Raw genomic sequence first — 21,069 nt, 5'->3', positions numbered from 1 at the left:
GCTGTTCCATACTGCTTATTATTTTTGTTCGCCTTCTCTGCACCTTTTCCACTTCTAATACATCTTTTTTTTTTTTTAGATGAGGCAACCAGAACTGCACACAGTATTTAAGGTGTGGGCATACCATGGATTTATGTAATGACATTGTGATATTTTCTGTTTTATATATCTGTCCCTTTCCTAACATTCTATTAGTTTTTTTGTTTGTTTGTTTGTTTTTTTAGTGTAGTTTTGGAGCATCTCACAAACATTAATGAATTTATCCTCACAACACCTTTGTGGTGTAGGGAAGCATTAGCCTTGGTTTAGAGATTGAGAACAGTGGAATCTCCATCATTGGAGATTTTTAAGAGCAGGTTAGACAAACACCTGTCAGGGATGATCTAGATCAGGGGTCTCAAACACGCGGCCCACGGTGTTCTTCCTTGCGGCTCGCCAAGCTACCCGCAGGCCCCCCCCCCCGTTCCCTCCCCAGCGCGCTGTGTCCCTAGCCTACCTCCAGGCCAGGGGTGGGCAAACTACAGCCCCGGGTCGGATCCGGCCCCTCAGGGCTTTGGATCCTGCCAGCGGATTTGCCAACCCCATGGTGCTGAGGGCCCCGCACCGCTTCCCTGCGGCCCCGGGGGGAGGGGGAGCAGAGAACTCTGTGAGCTGTTTTTGCCTGTGGTTACCTCCCCTGAAGCTCCCATTGGCCGGGAATGGCAAAACGCGGCCAATGGGAGCTTCGGGGGAGGTACCCACAGGCAAGAACAGCTCACGGAGTTCTTTGCTCCCCCCTCCCCCCCAGGCCTGCAGGGACAGGGTGCCCACCGCTTCCCAGAGCGGAGCGGCATGGGGCCGGGGCTGGGGCAGCAGGGAGCCTACCCTGGCCCCAGTGTGCGCCCCTGCTACCCTGGAGCTGCTCAAGGTAAGTGGTGCTGGGCTGGAACCCGAACCCCTCCTGCACCCCGCACCTCAACTCCCTGCCCTGAGCCCCCTGCCTGCACCCCAACCCCCTGCCGCACCCCACACTCCCTCCTGCACCCCAACCCCCTGCCCTGAGCCCCCTGCCACACCCTGCACTCCAACTCCCTGCTCTGAGCCCCCCTGCTGCACCCCAACCTCCTGCCATACCCCACACTCCCTCCTGGACCCCAACTCCCTGCCCTGAGCCCCCTGCTGCACCCTGCGAGCAGGGGTGGAGTGGGGGGCAGGGGCAGCAGCCCTCGGGACAACGTACGAGTCCTCATGTGGCCCTCCTGGTGATTCGAGTTTGAGAACCCTGATCTAGATAATACTTAGTCCTGCCATGAGTGCAGGGGACTGGACTAGATGACCTCTTGAGATCCCTTCTAGTCCTTTGATTCTATGACTTGGACTCAGAGAGATTTCTATGACAGCTGGGAATTTAGTCTCAATTTTGAGTCCTCCTCTCGTGCCTAAACCAAAAAGCGAGAATTCCTCCCAGAAAAAACTGAAAGGAAGCCCTGGACACTGTTTATGAAAACTGGAAATATCACTGTTATTATACTGTATTACTTTTAGTATGTCTACTATAGCAACCGGATATGTGTCAATGTAAAAGAAATTCAATAGGTGTCCTCTGTATTTTTGTTGCATTAATGTGAACTCCGCTATTAAAGTTTTATATCAAGTGAGTCAATCGTTCCATAGATACCAAGGTCAGAAGGTACCATTGTGATAATCTAGTCTGACCTCCTGTATAACATAGGCCACAGAACTTCCCCCAAATTTACTTTCCCTGTGATTTTTTTAACATTAATTTGGAGTAGTCTTACTTCTCGTTGTAAATATCATATTATCTCATTGTAAATATATCATATCTGAGTCTTCTCTCAGCAACTCCATTGACTGTTGATTTATGCCAGTGTGAGAACAAAATTAGGTCCATTATCTGTGCAGTAGATGGTGACCCTGGATCCTATTAATGAGCCCCAGAAGCCAAGTTTTTGTTTTTTTGTTTATTAAATAAAAGGAAGCATGGGGATCTCTACAGGAGCATACTTGGGGCCAAATCCTGCTCACCATACATAAATTTAGCTTTGAATTCAGTGTTAGACCTGCTCATACCACATTAAAATCATTTAAAATATGGGAGAAATCTTGTTTTTTTGCTGTTTTCTCTTTTTTAATAAAGAAGAACAAGAAGTTGTTTTGTCTGGATGTAGATCTGGATTTGAATGGAAGCTTATTTTGTTTACATAATGGTACATAAAATATTGTTAATGACTTTTCCCCTTGAGGCATTTGTTATTTTCAGGAAATATAGCTCTTGTAGCTTATTCAGTGACTATGACAAGCAAAAACAGAATCTTTTCCTTGCGGTTTGTTAAAATGTTTGGCCTAGAGAGCACTCTCCTAGAAAAGAACCTGCAGAAGGGGGCGAAGGAGGAGAACTCTATGAAAAGCCCTTATGAAATTACCCATAAATTATTCTCATGAGCACCGAAGCCTGCAGGGGCATGTGCTGCTCCCTGGCAGTATGGCTCTATTGTAGTCATGCTGTCAGTGCCTTCCCTGGGTGCAGCTGTCCCAGGAACTTCTTCATGTGGGATACCCCTGCACAGAGGAGGGCTCAGGACAAGATAATGCACCCCTAGGTTGTGCTACCTTTTTCTGAGGAATCTCTATGAAGGGATGATGATTTTGCTCCCATGGCCTGTCTAGCTTTCACCCTTCTTCCTTGCAGAGCCTTCTAGAGGATTCCAGGAAGTGGGGGACAATGTTATTATCCAACTAACTTCCTCACCCCTATTTCTGCTCAGGACACAGGAGGACTGTCCATGAATCTTATGGGAGGCAGGGAGTGGAAGCCATCTGGGCCTTTATTTCAATTGGTATCACCGCTAACTATATTTGTTTTACAGAAATGTGAGAGCTACCAAAACATTTCCCATGTAAAAAAAGTGCAGTCAGGTTAGAAAATAAACAGTTCAGTAATATAAATGGGTGGTATTCGGTGTGCATGTGTGTATATATATATGAGTATAAAAGAATAGCACAGGCATGTGGGAACACTACCAGAAAAGCTAATGATTGGGAGAACACTGTGATCCACAAAGCCTGAGTTAGGTGCCTAGGCTCCTTATATAATTAATGGGAAGAGATCAAAGCTTAAAAATTAAATTAAAAAAAACTAGCACAAAAGCTAGTATGCTAGGCAGGGAGCTGCCTATGGATGCTGATGACAGTGGTGTATGCTAAGCCCCACCCTTCTCTCGGAGATAGATGCCCAAGTCCAGGCTTCAGGGAGGCACCTATTTCTACTAAGCAATCCACAAACAGGAACCCCTGACTAGGAGTCAGGCAGTTTAGAACCTAAGCCATCTCTTGAGGGAATGAGTTAGGCACCTGCCTTGCTCTACACAATGGCTGGAGGAGGTGGAGCCACCACCCACCTTGTAACATTTCGCCCGTTGGTTAGAGCACTTGCCTGGGATGTGGGCAGCCAAGGTTCAATTCCCTCTTCTCTGCCAGAGACAGAGAAAGGATTTGAACAGGGGACTCCTCTTGGGAGAGCGCTCTTACCACTGGCCTATGGGATAGTTTGGTCCTAGGCTCCCTCAGTCTTTCCTGTTGAAGCTGTTTCACTGTGGATAAATAATGAGTGATTGGAGCAGAGGGACTGGATCCTGGAGTTTCCTACCTCCCCATGTGAGTGCCCTAACCATTGGACTACAGAGTCATTCTGTCTATCTCCACTCCCCAACCCAATGACTGTTTAAGTATTTATCCCACAGGGGAACAGGGTAGAAGCCAGAAAAGGGAAATAACAGGTTAAAGAATATTTAGATAAGTTGGATGTATTCAAGTTGGCCAGGCCTGATGAAATTTACCCTAGGATACTTAAAGACATAGCCTAGATTCCTTCAGCTATCTGATTATCTTTCAGGTAATGGAGGATGGGTGAGGTCCCAGAAGACTGGAGAAGGACAAACGTAGTACCGGTCTTTAAAAAGGAGAACAAAGAGGAGCCACGGAACCCAACTTCAATACCTGGAAAGATACTGAACAAATTATGAATCAATTTATAAGCACCTAGGGGATAATAGGGTAAATAGTAAGAGCCAACAGGGATTTGTCAAGAACAAATCATGCTAAACCAACCTCATTTTCTTCTTTGACAGGGTTACTGGCCTTGTGGATGTGGGGACCGGATACAGTTTGATTTTAGGAAAGCTTTTGACACAGTCCCACATGACATTCTCATAGGCAAATTAGGGAACTGTTGTCTAGATGACATTGCTATAAAGTGGGTGTAAAACTGAGTGAAAGACTGTGCTAAAAGAGTAGTTATCTATGGCTCACTGTGAGACAGGGAGGACATAACTGGTGGATCCTACAGGAGTCCATTCTGAGTCCAGTACTATTAACTATTTTCATTAATGACTTTGATAATGGAGTGGAGAGTATACTTATGTTTGTGGATGACACCAGGCTGAGGTGGGTTCCAAGCCCTTTCGAGGACAGGAATAGAATTCAAAGATAAGTTGGATAATGGGTTTGAAATCAACAAGGTGAAATTCAATAAAGACAAGTGCAAAGTACTACACTTAGGAATTAAAAAATCAAATGCACAATTACAAAATGGGGAATAACTTGGCTGGGCAGTAGTACTGCTGAAAAGGATCTGGGCTTATAGTGGATCGCGAATTGGAGCGAGTGCAGTTATGAAAAGGGCTAATCTCATTCTGGGGTGCATTAACAGGAGTGTTGTATTTAAGACAAGGGAGGTACTTGTTCTGTTCTCTTCTGCACTGGTGGGGCCTCAGCTGGAACACTGTTTCCAGTTTAGGATGGCACACTTTAAGAAAGATGTGAACAAATTAGAGTAAATCCAGAAAAGAGCAACAAAAATGATAAAAGGTTTAGAAAACCTGATCTATGAGGAAGGACTGAAAGAACTGGGCATGTTTACTCTTGGGGAGACCTGATAAGTCTTCAAATATTTTAAGGGCTGTTATAAAGAGGATGATGATCAGTTGTTCTCCATGGCCACTAAAGGTGGGCCAAGAAGTTAATTGGCTTAATTTTTGCAGCAAGAGAGATTAGGTTAAATGTTAGGGGAAATGTTCCAACTATAGGAATAGTTAAACAATGGAATAGGTTACAAAGGGAGATTGTAGAATCCCCATCGTTTAGATGAACACCTGGTAGGATTGGTCTAGGTATACTACGTCCTGCCTCAGCACAAGGCACTGGATTACCTGCCTCTGGAGATTCCTTTCAGACCTATTAGGGTGACCAGATAGCAAGTGTGAAAAATTGGGACGGGGTGGTGGGTAATAGGCCTCTATATAAGAAAAAGTCCCAAATATCGGGACTGTCCCTATACAATTGGGACATCTGGTCACCACAAGCCCTACAATTCTGTCAGTTTGTGGCAACCTCAGTGGTTCAGGAGCCAAATTAGCAATTAACATTACCTAAGAGAGCCACAGTCGTGTGACTTTGTTTCATTTACCTATAGTACTATTGATATTTAAAAAGAGGGACAGGGGAGATATTTATATATTCTCACAGCAAGTAAGTTAATAATTAGTGCAAGTTGATAACTGAATTGGTTAATAACATAGCAAAAGCATTCTGGTTGGTTAATAATTAAATCACACACGAGCTGGAAAGAGCTGCAGGAGCCACATTAAAGAGCCACTTGCGGCTTGTGAGCTGTAGTCTGAGTATTATTGTATATGATGAATAGCCACTGTAAAAATGGGTTAGACATTTAAGTAGCCAAGTAAACACAATATAAACCCATACATGGGAGCTCTTTGTGAGAGGCGAGGGAACAAGGGCTATCAACTTCTGCAAAATTAAATTAAATTAAAAACAGTCCCCCACTCACCTAAGTTTGTAGCTCTTCTGTCTGGGAAGATAATCTTACAGATATGAACCATGTCTAAACAGATGCCTTATTAACTTCCTAAGACTGCGGACACAGCTCCAGTGCCTTTGCAGCTGCTCATAGATTGTCCTTACTAGTGTTCAAAAGCATTGGACAGCAATGAAACTAACAAGAATTAAGTCAATTTCACTTCTACTGTGGCTTGGAAAAGCTGGTAGCAGCCACAGAGGCACCTACTGTAGCAATATAGTTGAAGAAGAACTCAAAAACTTTGGTAGTGTAAGGGATAGACATCTTCTTCTCAGCAGCCAAGAATCTCTGGGGGACACTAAGGAACAATGTTCATCCTTTCCAGCCCCCAAAGAATGGGTGTGGGGATTAAAGTTTATTAGGTCTGAGCTTTCCAGTAATTGATCTGAAAGTTGGCGTTTCTCAGCAAGGTACAGGGACAACACTGCCTGAAATTCAAGCATTCTCCACTTTCCCAAGAGCCCACCTACTTATTCACCCCAATTGTGGGCCCTCTTTCCCTTTGCAGTCTTTCATATTGGTCTTTGGCTGGTAGGTTAATCTCTCTGGCTAGGAAATATAGAATAAGACACTCAGAGGTCCTGAAATATAATTCTTCTATTATGGATTATTTTTACGTATATGGTGGCATACCCTTATTTGGCTGAACTGTCTTTTTCTAACTTGGCTTTTGGGAGATGTGAATTAGATCAGATCTATAATGCATCGAGAACTGTGTTACATTTGGGATATTTTTAATGTGATTCCAAGCATCTGGAAAACAAGTTTTAAAGGCCTTGTGTATATTTTTATTTGTAGGTATATTCTGTACCTCATCTGTTAAGCTTCTGGCACTAGGTCTACTGTAGATGTTCAACATTATTATACATTTGTCAACTTGTACATGTATTTCCCTAAACTTGAAGGAAACAGTTATGTTTCAGATACCACTGTGATAATTTAGCATATGTTGACTTTATAATGGCAGTTATCTGATTAACGTATATGTAGATAACCACAATATTGAAGTCATAGCAAAGACTTTCTTTAATTCCAGTATCTGTTTCATAGTGTAAAACACTTTCACGTCTCACACTACTGCATCTGGATCAAAGGAACGTCAGGATTTTCCTCTATAAAAAAAGATATGGTATTAAGTTTAACCATACAGTAGTTGGTGTCCTCAAATATCTAGGTATTCCCATCTTCTAATGGAAAATTAATTGCTTTGTTTTAGCAATCTGACACATGCATAAAAGCAAAGTCTCAATTTTGTAAGGATGGTGAAGTTCTACTCAGCACTTTAAAGCCAAGTCATGGCAATCTAGTTATAATTTCCAGACTGTAATTTTTACTAATCTGCAAATAAGTTGCAATCCAAAAATCTTTCTTACTTCACAAACTTTAAAAAACTAGGTTATTTCTAATCTGATCCTCACAGGGGTTACTGATCAGTATAATACTATTACCCAACTCTTGTATAGCATTTCTTAATCATAATGTTACCCGCACACTCTAGGGCAGTGGTGGGCAACCTGCAGCCCACCAGGATAATCTGCTGGCGGGCTGTGAGACAGTTTTACACTTACCGTCCGCAGGCACGGCTGCCTGCAGCTTCCAAGGCATAACCCAGTTAATTTAGGCCACCACCACCTTACCCAGGTTCTAGGGCTCGGGGCAAAAGGCACCTACCCTTACCCAATTCCTAGGGCTCAGGGCTTAATCTTCTACGGATTTGCAGGGCCTTCTCCTGGTTAAAGAGCCTTACACAGTAATATCCTCAACCTCTATTAACAATCACCAAGCAGAATACACATGCTAAGCATACAATGCTGTGCTCACCAATCCTGATTACATGGGCGGACTTTCCTTGTTGGCCATGCAAAGTCAGTCTTGTTTGGGTTCTGGTTGCTGCATGTCACAGTCATGCATACGATTTAGCAGCTCTGATCTTGGGCTGTGTCTTGGAGGTGAGTTCTTCTTCTTCCAGGTCTTTCCTTCTTTTTTTCTTTTCCTTTCTTTCCCACCTGGTCGCCTTCTTGGACCTCCCAGTTTATATAGTAAAAGAAAGGAAAAAAGAAGGAAAGACCTGAGTGTGGTGTTCTGTCCCATCTAGTGGCACTGAGACCACTTAGAATGAGAGTGAGAGAGATAAAATGAGTCTGCTCTACAGCCTTAGCTAACAGCCAATTGGCGCTTAAATCATGAAGTAGAGGCTCATTTACTAAGCTCCAGAGGTCCCTGGTTCGATCCCGCCCGCCAGTGACTGGGGTCTGTTGGCCTTACACTTACCTATATCTTGACCAATCATTTTACTAAAGTATTACAAAATAATTCTTTTACCAGTCGTAATATATTGCAAAACAATTCCTTAACCAATCATACCCTGCCACCTTAGTTGATTTAAATCTTGCATAATTAGTTATGCAAGAGATGGAAACAATCAAAGAACCAGATAGAGACCATAGAGATAAACAATGGAGAAGTAGGCACCATAAAGTCAAAACAATAAAGTAGTATAGATTTCACAATCACAACTGTTGGTAAGTGATTCCTTGCCAGACAGAATGCTATCAAAGAAAGTTTTCTTTAAACATCTTCAGATCTGTTCTTTAATCTGGTGCTGGTGAGTACTATTAGAACAGGAGTGCCTTCTTAACAGACTGATATTTCATTGTTTTAATGTAATTTAGATGGAGTGTGAGGCTGACTTTCTGCTTTTTAGTTCATGGCTGCTGCTGTCCTAATGTGACTGCAGAAAAAAGGCCTCAGACCTCACACTAGGTCTCAAAGCACTTTACAAAGGAGGTCAATATCATGATCTCCATTTTAAGCAAGAGACAAATAAAAGGTTACCTTTAGAAAGTAATTACAAATAAATCCCAATTTTTCCAAACGCTGATTCAAAACTCAGGTTATCTGAAATGTATTCCCTCACTTCAAAAGTCTTACAACATCAACATTAGTTTGTTCAAAACTATATTAGAAGGGTTTTGGAGACCTTCATAAAATCTGGGGTTTACCTGTAGTAGAATGAGCAGTAAAGCTGAATTCCACAGTATCTCATGTTAAAAAGATTGCATCACGTTCTCCAAAAGAGCTCTGACCCATTTGTTGCTTTCCATATAAAAGTGGAAGCATATCTCAAATTAGTATTAATCAGCATTGTAAAACAACCTCATCAAGGTTTTCCCCCCTATGTTCTCACAGTTTACTATGACCTCTTTTAATGTTTAAAAGGCAATCTCTTTAATTTCCAAATTTGTTTTTCCCTCCATTGGGCATATATTAAGTGTATTCGGGTTACTTAAATTCTTGGTTTATGTGACTGGTAATCTTAATATCTAGCACCGTTCAGTGTATACAAACCTTTACAAAAGCATCAGCAAAAAAAGTTAACAGCTGCACATGAATGTTGCATAAAAACTCAAGTTTATTTCCATAGATGACAGCTTCTAACAAATAGGTTTTCTATATTAATAATGGTACTGCGATAGCCTCTTATGCAGAATTGGAGAATTTTCTTTTAGAGGTTTTAGTACAAGTTAGTCACTATCAACAGACTGACACTTGTATAATAGACTTAGGACTAATATTTATCTTTGCAAATTACCTCAAGCATTTTGTATATACTCTGGAGTTGCTAGGGTTAGATTTAGAGACACTCCCTCTGTTACAGTCTGAATGACTGTTTCAGAGAACAAACCTGCAGTCACAAGGTAAAGGAAAGAAATAAAACATTTGTAAATAAATCTGTAGGCCATAAAATTTTGGTATAAATTAATCTAACAGAATCACTGTGATTAAGTTTTGATGAATAGTTCTGGGAGTTTTCCAACAGAGCATTCAATCTGAAGACACATTTTTTCCTAAAGAAAAGCACTTCACCTGCAGATAATTATTTGATCATTTCCCAAGAACAGAGAGGCTGTTTGCTGCCCTCTTATATGGAATGCACCTGTGGGTGGCCTAGGGTCCATCCCTGATAGGGATGGGGATATAAAAGAGGTCCTGGGAGTTTACTGTGAGAATGTGTTTATTAGCAGTGAACTGAGTTACTCTAGGTTATAGGAATACACTGTTATTGGGGTTTGTAGGAAAGGGGGCTTTATGGGCTGCCTTTCAACAGCTACTTATAGGACATGTGCTTTATGGGCTGCCTTTCAATGAGTGCTTATAGGACATGTAGTGAGAGTCTGGGATGCTTATGAATTTATAATTGAACTCTTACACTTTTTTTGATGTAGTGCTGTTAAGAGCATCTTGAGTTTGACAAATAGAAGTGGAACCATTTGTCTCCTATTTGTTCTCTCTTCCTCAGCTGGCACCACAAATGTTGGACAGTCATGAAATGAGTGAAAATGAACCAGACTTTTAAAAGTTTTTATGTATCAAAACAAATAATCAACAACCTGAAGAACTAGTTGCATGAAAAGGAAAACCATCTTTATGATTAGAAAATGAACACTTATTTCCCTTATTAAAATCCTAGATTAAGGAAGATTTACACGACCTTTTATTGAAGGGTCTTATATTCTGAAGATTGAGAGCACACAGCCGTGTAGCTTGTATCTATGTAGTTTGCTGTTAGAAACTTCTGATATTTCTCATACTTGATTAATTTTTTTATGAGCTACAAGATCAAAAATAAACATCTTAAAACCATCTAGTCATGCACGCATCTGGCCTATGTAAATGCATGTTCTTAGTACCTTTTCCTTCATTCTTCTGCCTCACTTCCTTTTGATGATTTTCCACCCACTAGTTATACCTTGTCTTAGTTAGAGTGTAAGCTCTTTGGGGTTGGACCTGTCTTTTACTGTGTTTGCACAGTCCTATCACAATACGGCCCTGATGGGGCTTTTATTCACTAAATACTATTCTAGAAGTGCTTTCAAAAGGTGGGCACCTACCTTTGTGCCATGCAGATCCCACAACATCTTTATCTACCACTAGTCCACCTGTAAAAAGACATTATAGGACAAAAGCCAATGCTAGCAGTGCCAAAATAAAAAGCACTTGACTGTTACACCGCTCAAAGAGAAAAAGGTTTGTTGGCATGCTGGATGAATTATTTCACTTCAATTTCTGGGTGGTTTCAAACTGTAGTCCCACACAGAGCATGTTGCAGTAATCTAATCCCAACATGGAGAAGGCAGGGATAAATTGCAGTGACCTCTGCATCCAAAAGCAGAGCTTGCACCCTTCTTATCAAGTGCAGACGGGGAAAAAACTGCTCCTGGGCATAGCTGCGAGCTCAGCATCCATGAGCAGCAGAGAATCTAAAATGAACTCCATATTGCCAACATGAGTAATAAGTGGTAGGCACACACTCTCATTCAGTGGGGTAAGTAGTAATCTCCATTATTTATTGTGATTGATTCCCCAATCTGTTCCCATTGGATTTTTTTTTTTCCTGGAATGAGCCTTTGGTGGTAAGCCTCTGGTGAGTAGCCTTCCTCAAAGCCCCAGTTTTAGCCAGACACTGGATAAATCACTCAGCTAGTCTTCGGGGAACTTGGCCATCAGGACAGAAGAACGCTCTTATGCAATCACCCACTACTATCCCCAGAAATCTCTCGGACACAGAGAAACAGAACTTTCTTTCTTGAGCATATATGCAAGATTGTAAGCTTTTTGGGACAGGGATTGTGTTTTTGTTCTGCATTTGTACAGCACCTAGCACAATGGGGTCCTGGGTGCTACCGTAATAACAATAATTAACATTGAGAGATAGCAACTTCAGAACTGATAAAGGGAAATATTCAGAACATAATTAGACTGTAACTCACTGCCACATGATATCACTGAGACCAAGAATTTAGTAACATTCAAGAGGGGTTGGACATATAGAGAACAAGAATATCCAGAGTTACAACAATTAATACAAACACAGAATTTTGGATGGGATAATAATTCAGGGTTTAAGGCAGTCTCTAACTCTGAGGGATTAGGATCAAACTTTTATGAGGGCAGATTATTCCATAACTGACTGCTGTGGGGTTTTTGCACCCTTCTCTGAGGCGTCATACTGGCTATATAGACCATGGGTCTGATCCAGGGGTTCTCAACCTTCACTGCACTGCGACCCTGTTCTGACAAAAAAAGTTACTACAGGACCCCAGGATGGGGACCGAAGCCTGAGCCTGCCCAAGTCCTGCCGCACCGGGTGGGGGTGGGGGGAGCCAAAGCCTAAGGGCTTCAGCCCTGGGTGGGGGGCCTCTAACCTGAGCTCTGCCATCCAGGGCTGAAGCCCTTGGTCTCAGGCTTCGGCCCCGGCGGTGGGGTCGGGTTTCAGCCCCGGGCTCCAACAAGTCTAACTTCAGCCCTGGTGATGCCTTTTGATACAGTCTCTCACGGTATTCTTGCCAGCAAGTTAAAGAAGTATGAGCTGGATAAATGGACTACAACAGAGGTCGGCAACCTTTCAGAAGTGGTTGCCGAGTCTTCATTTATTCACTCTAATTTAAGGTTTCACATGCCAGTAATACATTTTAACATTTTTAGAAGGTCTCTTTCTACAAATCTATAATATATAACTAAACTATTGTTGTATGTAAAGTAAATAAGGTTTTTAAAATGTTTAAGAAGGTTCATTTAAAATTAAATTAAAATGCAGAGCCCCCCAGACCAGTGGCCAGGACCCGGGCAGTGTGAGTACCACTGAAAATCAGCTCGTGTGCTGCCTTTGGCACGTGTGCCATAGGTTGCCTACCCCTGGGCTACAAGGTGGATAGAAAGCTGGCTAGATCATTGGGCTCAATGGGTAGTGATCAATGGCTCCATTTCTAGTTGGCAGCTGGTATCAAGCGGCGTGCCCCAAGAATCAGTCCTGGGGCAGGTTTTGTTCAATATCTTCATTAATGATCTGAAGGATGGAGTGGATTGCACCCTCAGCAAGTTTGCAGATGACACTAAACTGGGAGGAGTGGTAGATACGCTGGAGGGTAGGGATAGGATACAGAGGGACCTAGACAAATTAGAGGATTGGGACAAAAGAAATCTGATGAAGTTCCGCAAGGACAAGTGCAGAGTCCTGCACTTAGGATGGAAGAATCCCATGCACTGCTACAGACTAGGGACTGAGTGGCTCGGCAGCAGTTCTGCAGAAAAGGACCCAGGGGTTACAGTGGACGAGAAGCTGGATACGAATCAACAGTGTGCCCTTGTTGCCAAGAAGGCTAATGGCATTTTGGGCTGTATAAGTAGGAGCATTGCCAGCGGATCGAGGCAATGATCATTCCCCTCTATTTGGCATTGGTGAGGCCTCATCTGGAGTACTGTGTCCAGTTTTGGGCCCCACACTACAAGAAGGGTGTGGAAAAATTGGAAAGAATGCAGCGGAGGGCAACAAAAATGATTAGGGGGCTGGAGCACATGATTTATGAGGAGAGGCTGAGGGAACTGGGATTATTTAGTCTGCAGAAGAGAAGAATGAGGGGGGGGATTTGATAGGTGCTTTCAGCTACCTGAAAGGTGGTTCCAGAGAGGATGGATCTAGACTGTTCTCAGTGGTAGTAGATGACAGAACAAGGAGTAATGGTCGCAAGTTGCAGTGGGGGAGGTTTAGGTTGGATATTAGGAAAAAACTTTTTCACTAGGAGGGTGGTGAACACTGGAATGGGTTACCTAGGGAGGTGGTGGAATTTTCTCCTTTAGATGTTTTTAAGGTCAGGCTTGAGAAAGCCCTGGCTGGGATGATTTAGTTGGGGATTGGTCCTGCTTTGAGCAGGGAGTTGGACTAGATGACCTCCTGAGGTCCCTTCCAACCCTGATATTCTATGATTAAAACAGAGTCACGAACCGCTTTGGGATCCTGACCCACAGTTTGAGAACCGCCGTCTAATCCAATATGGCAATTCCTATGTTTCTAACTTTCAAGAAGTGACTCCTTCCTATCCCTGCTAAGAACAGCAAATGTATCACCTCCTGAAGTAGCGATCATGAAATTTAGATACTATAGCAATTAAAAAAAATTAGAAACTGTTTGACAAATCCTCTGCTTTTTATGTTTTGACCTTTAATAACTAGATAATTTACTAGATTGCATGACATTTCACAATATAATAACACAAAGGTTATATCTGGTTGTGTTCTCCAACTCGGTGGAATGTTACCGGGCTACATTAGTGCAATTAATCTGAGCAGCAGTTGTCCTGTGGCCTAATTCTGATATTTCTTTTTTAGTGCCAAAAATGAAAATCAATAGCTTAGTTAGCATATTTTTGTTTCCACATCAGAAGGATTCAGCGTTTCTGGAAGTACTTTCAGTGTTAGTTACATTGTTTTTGCTTGCACTGTGGGCAAACAGCCAAAACATTATTTTATCTTTAAAGAGAAGCACTGATGCCAATATCTGTTAAACACTTTGAAGACCAGAAATGTTTTGCAGCTGTTCTGCCATGTGGGAGCTGGGTCTTGCATTGTGTGGAGGAGTGGGGTGCATGTTTATTGCTTTAAGAGATGGAATGGTGTAGCTGAAGACTTTCATATAAAAAAACTACCAATTTTAAACTTGGGGGGTGAGGGAATTTAGTAAAGTCTCATTCTCTTGTACCTTGAATGGATGTGAGGGACTCTCCTGGATTACAAATCCAGGCATAGTAGGAAGAACAGGCTCCATGTGGCTGCTATTCAGAGGTGAAAGTAAGCTGGTACGCCCTGGTACGGTGTACCGGTAAGAGCCGGTGCACTGTACCGGGACCGGCTTTCCCAGACGGCAATTTAAAGCCCTGGGGTAGCGGTGGCGGGGCTCTGGCGGGGATTTAAAGGGCCCCGGAACTCCAGTCCCCGCTACCTCCCCGGCCTTTTACATCCCCGCTGCTGTTACCCCAGGGCTTGGGCATCAGGGCTCAGGCAGGGATTTAAAGGGCCCCAGAGCTCCAGCCGCCACTACCCCCCCAGGGCTCCTCAATGATTTAAATGGCCCAGGGCTCTGCTGCGGTAGCAGCAGCTGGAGCCCTGGACCCTTTAAATTGCCCCCAAGCCCTGGGGTTCCCAGCCGCCTCTGCAGCTGGTAGCTTAAGGGTGACTTAAAGGGCCCCGGGCTCCCAGCCGCCACTCTCGCAGCTGGAGCCCTGGCCCTTTAAATCAAGATTTAAAGGCCCCGCCTCTTCCCATTAAGGCCATGCCTCTTCCAGTTGAGGCCACGCCCCCTGCTCAGGACTCCGGTGTACTAAGTCCTCTAACTTACTTTCACACCTGCTGCTGTTCCCCCTTGGGAGCGAGTTGGGGACACACAAAGGTAGGGAATGGACAGAGCCTTGGCTTCTCCCTCCCCAGGGCATTGGAACTGAGAAGACGTGAAGGGTGATGTAAGATGCACCCTGTAAAGGCTTGCATTAAGTTATTTCCCCCCAAGAGCAAAGGAGGAGCAAGGAAGGAGTTGTGACCGTGAGTTCACCATTCCTTCCCAGGGTTCCTTCTGCGGCAGTGAAGCTAGATGCCACCCCTTTTGCAGGGCTTAATCTAGCCCAGAGTGAACATTTTGGTAGAACAAATTGTGTTGCTAATTCTAAGTAAAGTCTTTGATCGCAATTTTGTTCTCAGATATGCATGCACAGGTCCTGGTAATTGCACAAGTGGATTTGGGTGCAGAATTAGTCTTCTTGTGTTTGGTAGTTACATGTTTTGGGTGTTGCTTTTTAAAATTAGGGAAGAAAAAAGTTATTTATTGTTCTGTATTTCAGGTAGAAAAGGACAAGGAAAAATCATTTGAAAAGCAGTCTTCGGTGGGACTGGAGATGCTTAAATAGCAGTGAACTAGGGCTGAAAGTGGACAACAATTTAAATGTGATCTTTGTTATATGGTGACAGTGAAAGCCAGTATGATTATGTTCTGCATACAAAGTCCCCCAAAAGAGCAAGAGATGCCAGGCTGCCCTAGAACTAAAGCAATCAGCTAATTACATGATATGCAGAAGATTTAAAATGAGAACTCATTCAGTTTTTTTTGCAGCTATAGAAATATAGAGACAACTAGTGGCAGTAACTATAGAGTGAGTGAATTTTAATGTCACGTACTTACATATTCATGTACAAACTTCCCAAGACATATTTAAGAAAATAGAAAATTCTCATTGCTTAAGTGGATTGAGCTTTTACAGACTAAGTTATAGGTGGTGTCTGAGTTAATGGGAAAAAATACCCACCCCCTACTGTATCTAAATGATTGACTGAAAAAAGCCCTCTTCTATAAATCAGAGCTCTTTCTCCATATCTGCTCTTATTTGTTACAGAGACAATGTGGGTGAGGTAATATCTTTTATTGGACCAACTTCTGTTGGTGTGAGAGACAAGTTTTTGAGTCACACAGAGCTCTTCTTCAGATCTCAAGAAAAGCTCTGTGTGTCTCAAAAGTTTGCCTCTGCCCAACAGAAGTTGGTCCAATAAAGACGTTACTTCACCCACCTTGTATCTCTAATATCCTGGGACTGACATGGCTACAACTACACTGGTTTGTTATAGTCATTTTCAAGAAAGGTGCTCTGACTTTGTCTCAGGACCTTTCCCCTCTTTCTTGGGACTCAGTTTAGTATTATGGAATGTACTGCCCAGTCCCAAAAAGAATATAAAAAACAAATTCCTTAAATGATGTGCTAAATTCACATGTTCTAACAGCAAGAGACATTCTGATGTTACTGGCTTTGACTCTGTTCATATTTCTTGATGATATGATTGGCAGCTTGTTGTAACCAGAGCAAAAACAATTTCTCTTCAAAAGATATGGTCCCAGAGACATTCAGAAGGTCACCTCTAATGTGGTTTTAGCCAAAAACCATACTGAAGAGATTCCCCTAGGGGAACCTGACTGCTACACTATAATAACATGCTTCTTTCACTGGTGAAGAACCCAAACACAGACAATGCCAGGACACTGTAGGTGGTCCTGGCCCAAGTAGTGTTTTAGCCATGGAAAAATGCTTAGGTTGATAGATCCGTTTGCCGAGTTAGCTGCCCCATCCACAACTATGGAGTTGAAGGGTTGGCTCGTAAAAGGCAAAATTTATAATCCCAAGGATTCTTTTGTCAATTGTTCTGTCATTTCCACTGTATAACACTGAGATATTTTTCCCCCAGTGGTTCACTGTGAGGCATTTTTGATCCTCTACTACCTCTATCCTAGTTTTTCTCTAGTTCATCCAGGAAGATCTAGATAAAGGCATAGCTCTGTGCACAATAAAGCTTACCCCAAGGGGTGTGGTGGGTTCTTCAAGACTTGGAATCTTTAATCAAGATTGGATGTCTCTCTAAAATATAATGTTGTTGTTCTGCCACAGGGTATCAGGCTTGGTGCAGGAATCACTGGGTGAAATTCTATCACCTGTGTTATGCATCAGGTCAGACTAGATGATCATAGTTACATCTACATCTGTCATAGTTACAACTATAAGTATAGTTTATACTTACAACTATACTTATAGTAATAGTCCCCTTCTGACCTTAAAATCTGTGAAAGGTTCAAATTTCAACTATAGATTTCCTAAGGGAGTTCATTGGTAGGACTCTAGTCAAATCGCATACCATTGTTCCTATTCATTAGGGGTTGTAGGATCTAATGTAACAATAGAAATATAACTCCTCAGAATCTTAAAACAGGGATTGAAAGCCTCTGCATTCTTCCAGTTGAACTTCTCATGGCCCATGATATTATACTGCTTTCTTAAAATGTAGTGTGGCCATAGTGGAAGTGGTGATCTTGAGATTAAGGCATGGGATGGGGACTCGAAAAAATCTAGGTTCATTTTCCATCTGTGGCATAGACTTCCCATGAGTCTGGGGCAAAACACTTAATTTCTCTGTGCCTCAGATTGCCATCTGTATGGGGTGGGGGTGGGGGTGATAGTACCTCTTCTCTCCATCTCTCTTGTCTTTGAAAAAGGGAGATGTTTACATTCCTCTGTTATCAGAGCAATAATATTTTATCTATAGAGAACAACAACAACAAAAAGGTCAGGAAAACGGCTTTTGATTTTTCAGGCACATGTTGAATGAGAGGTTCTAGTCTAAGGCATCTGAGGTCTATTGTCCATTTACTTGCCTCCTGTCTACAATGTGTTTATGGGAAGAGGAACTCCTGTCCATTCAACTCCAAAACTTATTTGACTAGATCAGTTGTTTTCCAGCACTTTTATTCTGCAGATTATTTCATTAGAGAAAGATCCTTTAGTGCAGTAGTTCTCAACCAGGGGGCCGGGGCCCCCTAGGGGGCCTCAAGCTGGTTTCAGGGAGGCGTCCAAGCAGGGCCAGCATTAGACTCACTGGGGGCCAGGGCAGAAAGCTGAAGCCCCACTGCATGGGGCTGAAGCCCAGGTTCCTGAGCCCTGCCACCTGAGGCTGAAGCTGGAGCCTGAGCAATGTAGCTTTTTGGGGGCCCCTGTGGCATGGGGCCCCAGGGCAATTGCCCTGCTTGCTACCCCCTAACACCAGCTCTGGCTTTTATATGCGGAAAACCAGTTATTGCGGCACAGGTGGGCCGTGGAGTTTTTATAGCATGTTGCGGGAGGCCTCCGAAAGAAAAAGGTGGAGAACCCTTGCTTTAGTGGACCACAACTTCCTGACCTCCCTCCTTACTACTAGAATCTTCTCTCTTTTTTGGAGATTTTTGGACCACAGATTGAGAACCACAGCCCTAGGTTTATGCCCTCTTCGGTGTCGTCTGCTTTTGCTGTAGAACTAAGCACGGTGATGATATTAAAGTCTTTCCACTGCTTCTCTAAACATGAGACGTAGGGCCATCAGTGTGTTTAGCTGTTGGCCACAGGGTTCTCAGTAGCATTATTTCCTTGATATAGTATGTATCTACCTAGCATCCTATTGTGCACTGCACCAGCTGTCTGGATTGGTGTATTCTAGCATGCGAATAAGGAAATTTAATTCTTACTATTAATTTAGGTATATAGTAGATACCCAGTGTGTGTGTGTGCGTGTATGTGTATGGTAAGGATGAGGAGGCATTTTGCAAAAGTACATATATTGTAAGTCTCTCTTTTTTTCTTTTAGTATCATTTTATGGTGATAGCTACGTGGAATTGAACATTGCAGAATCATCCACTCGAACATCACTGCAGTTACGATTTCGAACCAGCAAGCCACACGGATTGCTTTTTCTTGCAGCTGGAAAAGAGGATCATTGTTTGGTGGAACTGCACTCGGGATATTTAAAGGTGTGATTTTTAATTATAAAAAATAGAGAGCACAGGTACTGGTTTGCCTAGTGTTTGTCTTTGGAGTCATAGAGGGACCACCAAGTCATCTAGTCTGACCTGTACCTCACAGGCCACTAAACTCCATGCAGCCACCTCTGCACCTTGCCCAACAACCAGAATTAGACTAAAGCACTACAGCTCTCAGGAGACTAAACCGTTGTGTGCTGCAAGCAGAGAAGAGGAGGGACCAAGGTGTACCAATGCCTGAGGCCCCTGCAATGGCAGGGAATTGGTAAAGTAAGATATACAGTAAAACCTCAGAGTTACGAACACCAGAGTTACCAACCTACTGGTTAATCACACACCTCATTTGGTACCAGAAATACACTGTCAGGCAGCAGAGACAAAAAACAAAACCAAAAAACAAATACTGTACAGTACAGTACTGTGTTAAATCTGAACTACTAAAAATATAAAGGGAAAGTTTAAAAAAAGATTTGACAAGGTAAGGAAATTGTTTCTGTGCTTGTTTTGTTTAAATTAAGATGATTAAAAGCAGCATTTTTCTTCTGCATTGTAAAGTTTCAAAGCTGTATTAAGTCAATGTTCAGCTGTAAACTTTTGAGAGAACCATCATAATGTTTTGTTCAGAGTTACGAACATTTCAGAGTTGCAAACAGCCTCCGTTCTTGAGGTGTTCGTAACTCTGAGGTTCTGCTGTACTCAGATAATCCTGGCAAGTGAACCACATCTCATGCTGCAGAGGAAGGCAAAACCCCCAAAAGATCTGAACAGGGGGAAAATTCCTTCCCAACCCTGAATATGGCAATCATTTAGACCCTAACCATATGAGCAAGAACCAGTAAGCCAAGTGTCTATGAGAGAGAATGCTTGGTGCCACCTCAGAGCCCTGACCCTGCCTATCTAGTGTCCTGTCTCCAGCTACGGCCATCTCTGATGCTTCAGAGGAAGGAGACAATCCCTTCCCCCCTCCCAGATTATACTGAGGTGAAAATTCGCTTCATGGCCCCCACAGGTGTCTAGATGAAGCATGAGATTGTAGGAATATAAGACATAAAGGGACCCCCCCCCCAGGACTGTCAAATGCAGCCCCCACACCACTGCAGGCAACCATGGTATACAGTCCCACTCATACTTTTATCAAGAACTATCTTAAAACTGATTGAGTTGTTTGCCCCCACTGCTCCCAGAATCTCACCCCTCTGATGGTTAGCAACCTTCATCTAAGTTCCAGCCTAAATTTATTCATGGCCAGTTATTACCCATTTGTTCTTGTGCCATGCCAACATTGTTCTTTAGCTTAAATATCTCTTCTCTGTCCCTGGTATTTATCTCCCTGATAAATGTATAGAGAGCAATTAAATCCTCTCTCAGCCTTCTTTTTGCTAGGCTAAACAAGCCAGGCTCTTTTAGTCTCCTGTTATAAGATAGGCTGTCATTCCTTTGATCATACTAGTAGCCTTTCTCTGCACCTGTTTTAGTCTGAATTCATCTTTCTTCAATTTGGGTGAACACAATTGTACATAATATTCAAAATGAGATCTTAGCAGTGCCTTGTCCTATCTCTACTGGAAATACCTCACCTAACACGTGCTAGGACTGCATTTGTCTTTTCCACAGACACATCACATTAGTAGCTCATAATTAGTAGCTTCATCCTCTGATCGACATATACACTTGTGTGTCTCTCCTCCTCTTTCACGTTCAACTGTTGAGCTCCCAACTTATAGCAGGAATTCATGCATGACCTTGCACTTTATGTTTACCTTGGGGTCTTGTAAATTTTGGTCACAACAGAACTGGAAATAGTTGCTTTCTGGTTTTACATCTGACCCAGACTAAAATTTTGTTGGCAGGTAAACCTTCCCAAAATGTACAATGGGTTTGGACTTGATGTTGTGGTGTTAGCAAATCCATAACAATAATAAATACATTTGTGCTCATAGTTTGAAAATGCAATGATTGAAACTTAAGTTGAGCAGCTGTCAAAACATTAAGTATTACTTGTTTCTTTGAGACACACACAATTCATTTAATTGTCATCCA

General features: G+C 42.7%; 1 protein-coding gene across 1 annotated transcript in view; it reads left to right on the top strand.

Annotated features, from left to right (window-relative positions):
* LOC141987929 (chondroitin sulfate proteoglycan 4-like) overlaps positions 1 to 21,069 on the top strand; it is a 64,801-nt gene that overhangs the window by 6,423 nt on the left and 37,309 nt on the right. Inside the window, exon 2 of the mRNA XM_074953761.1 lies at positions 18,857 to 19,020. Within this exon, the coding sequence (XP_074809862.1) occupies positions 18,857 to 19,020 (164 nt within the window). The remainder of the gene's footprint in view (positions 1 to 18,856; positions 19,021 to 21,069) is intronic.

This window comes from Natator depressus, chromosome 5 (genome assembly GCF_965152275.1).
Source record: "Natator depressus isolate rNatDep1 chromosome 5, rNatDep2.hap1, whole genome shotgun sequence".
Lineage (NCBI taxonomy): Eukaryota > Metazoa > Chordata > Testudines > Cheloniidae > Natator > Natator depressus.
This window is presented reverse-complemented; position numbering and strand designations above follow the sequence as displayed.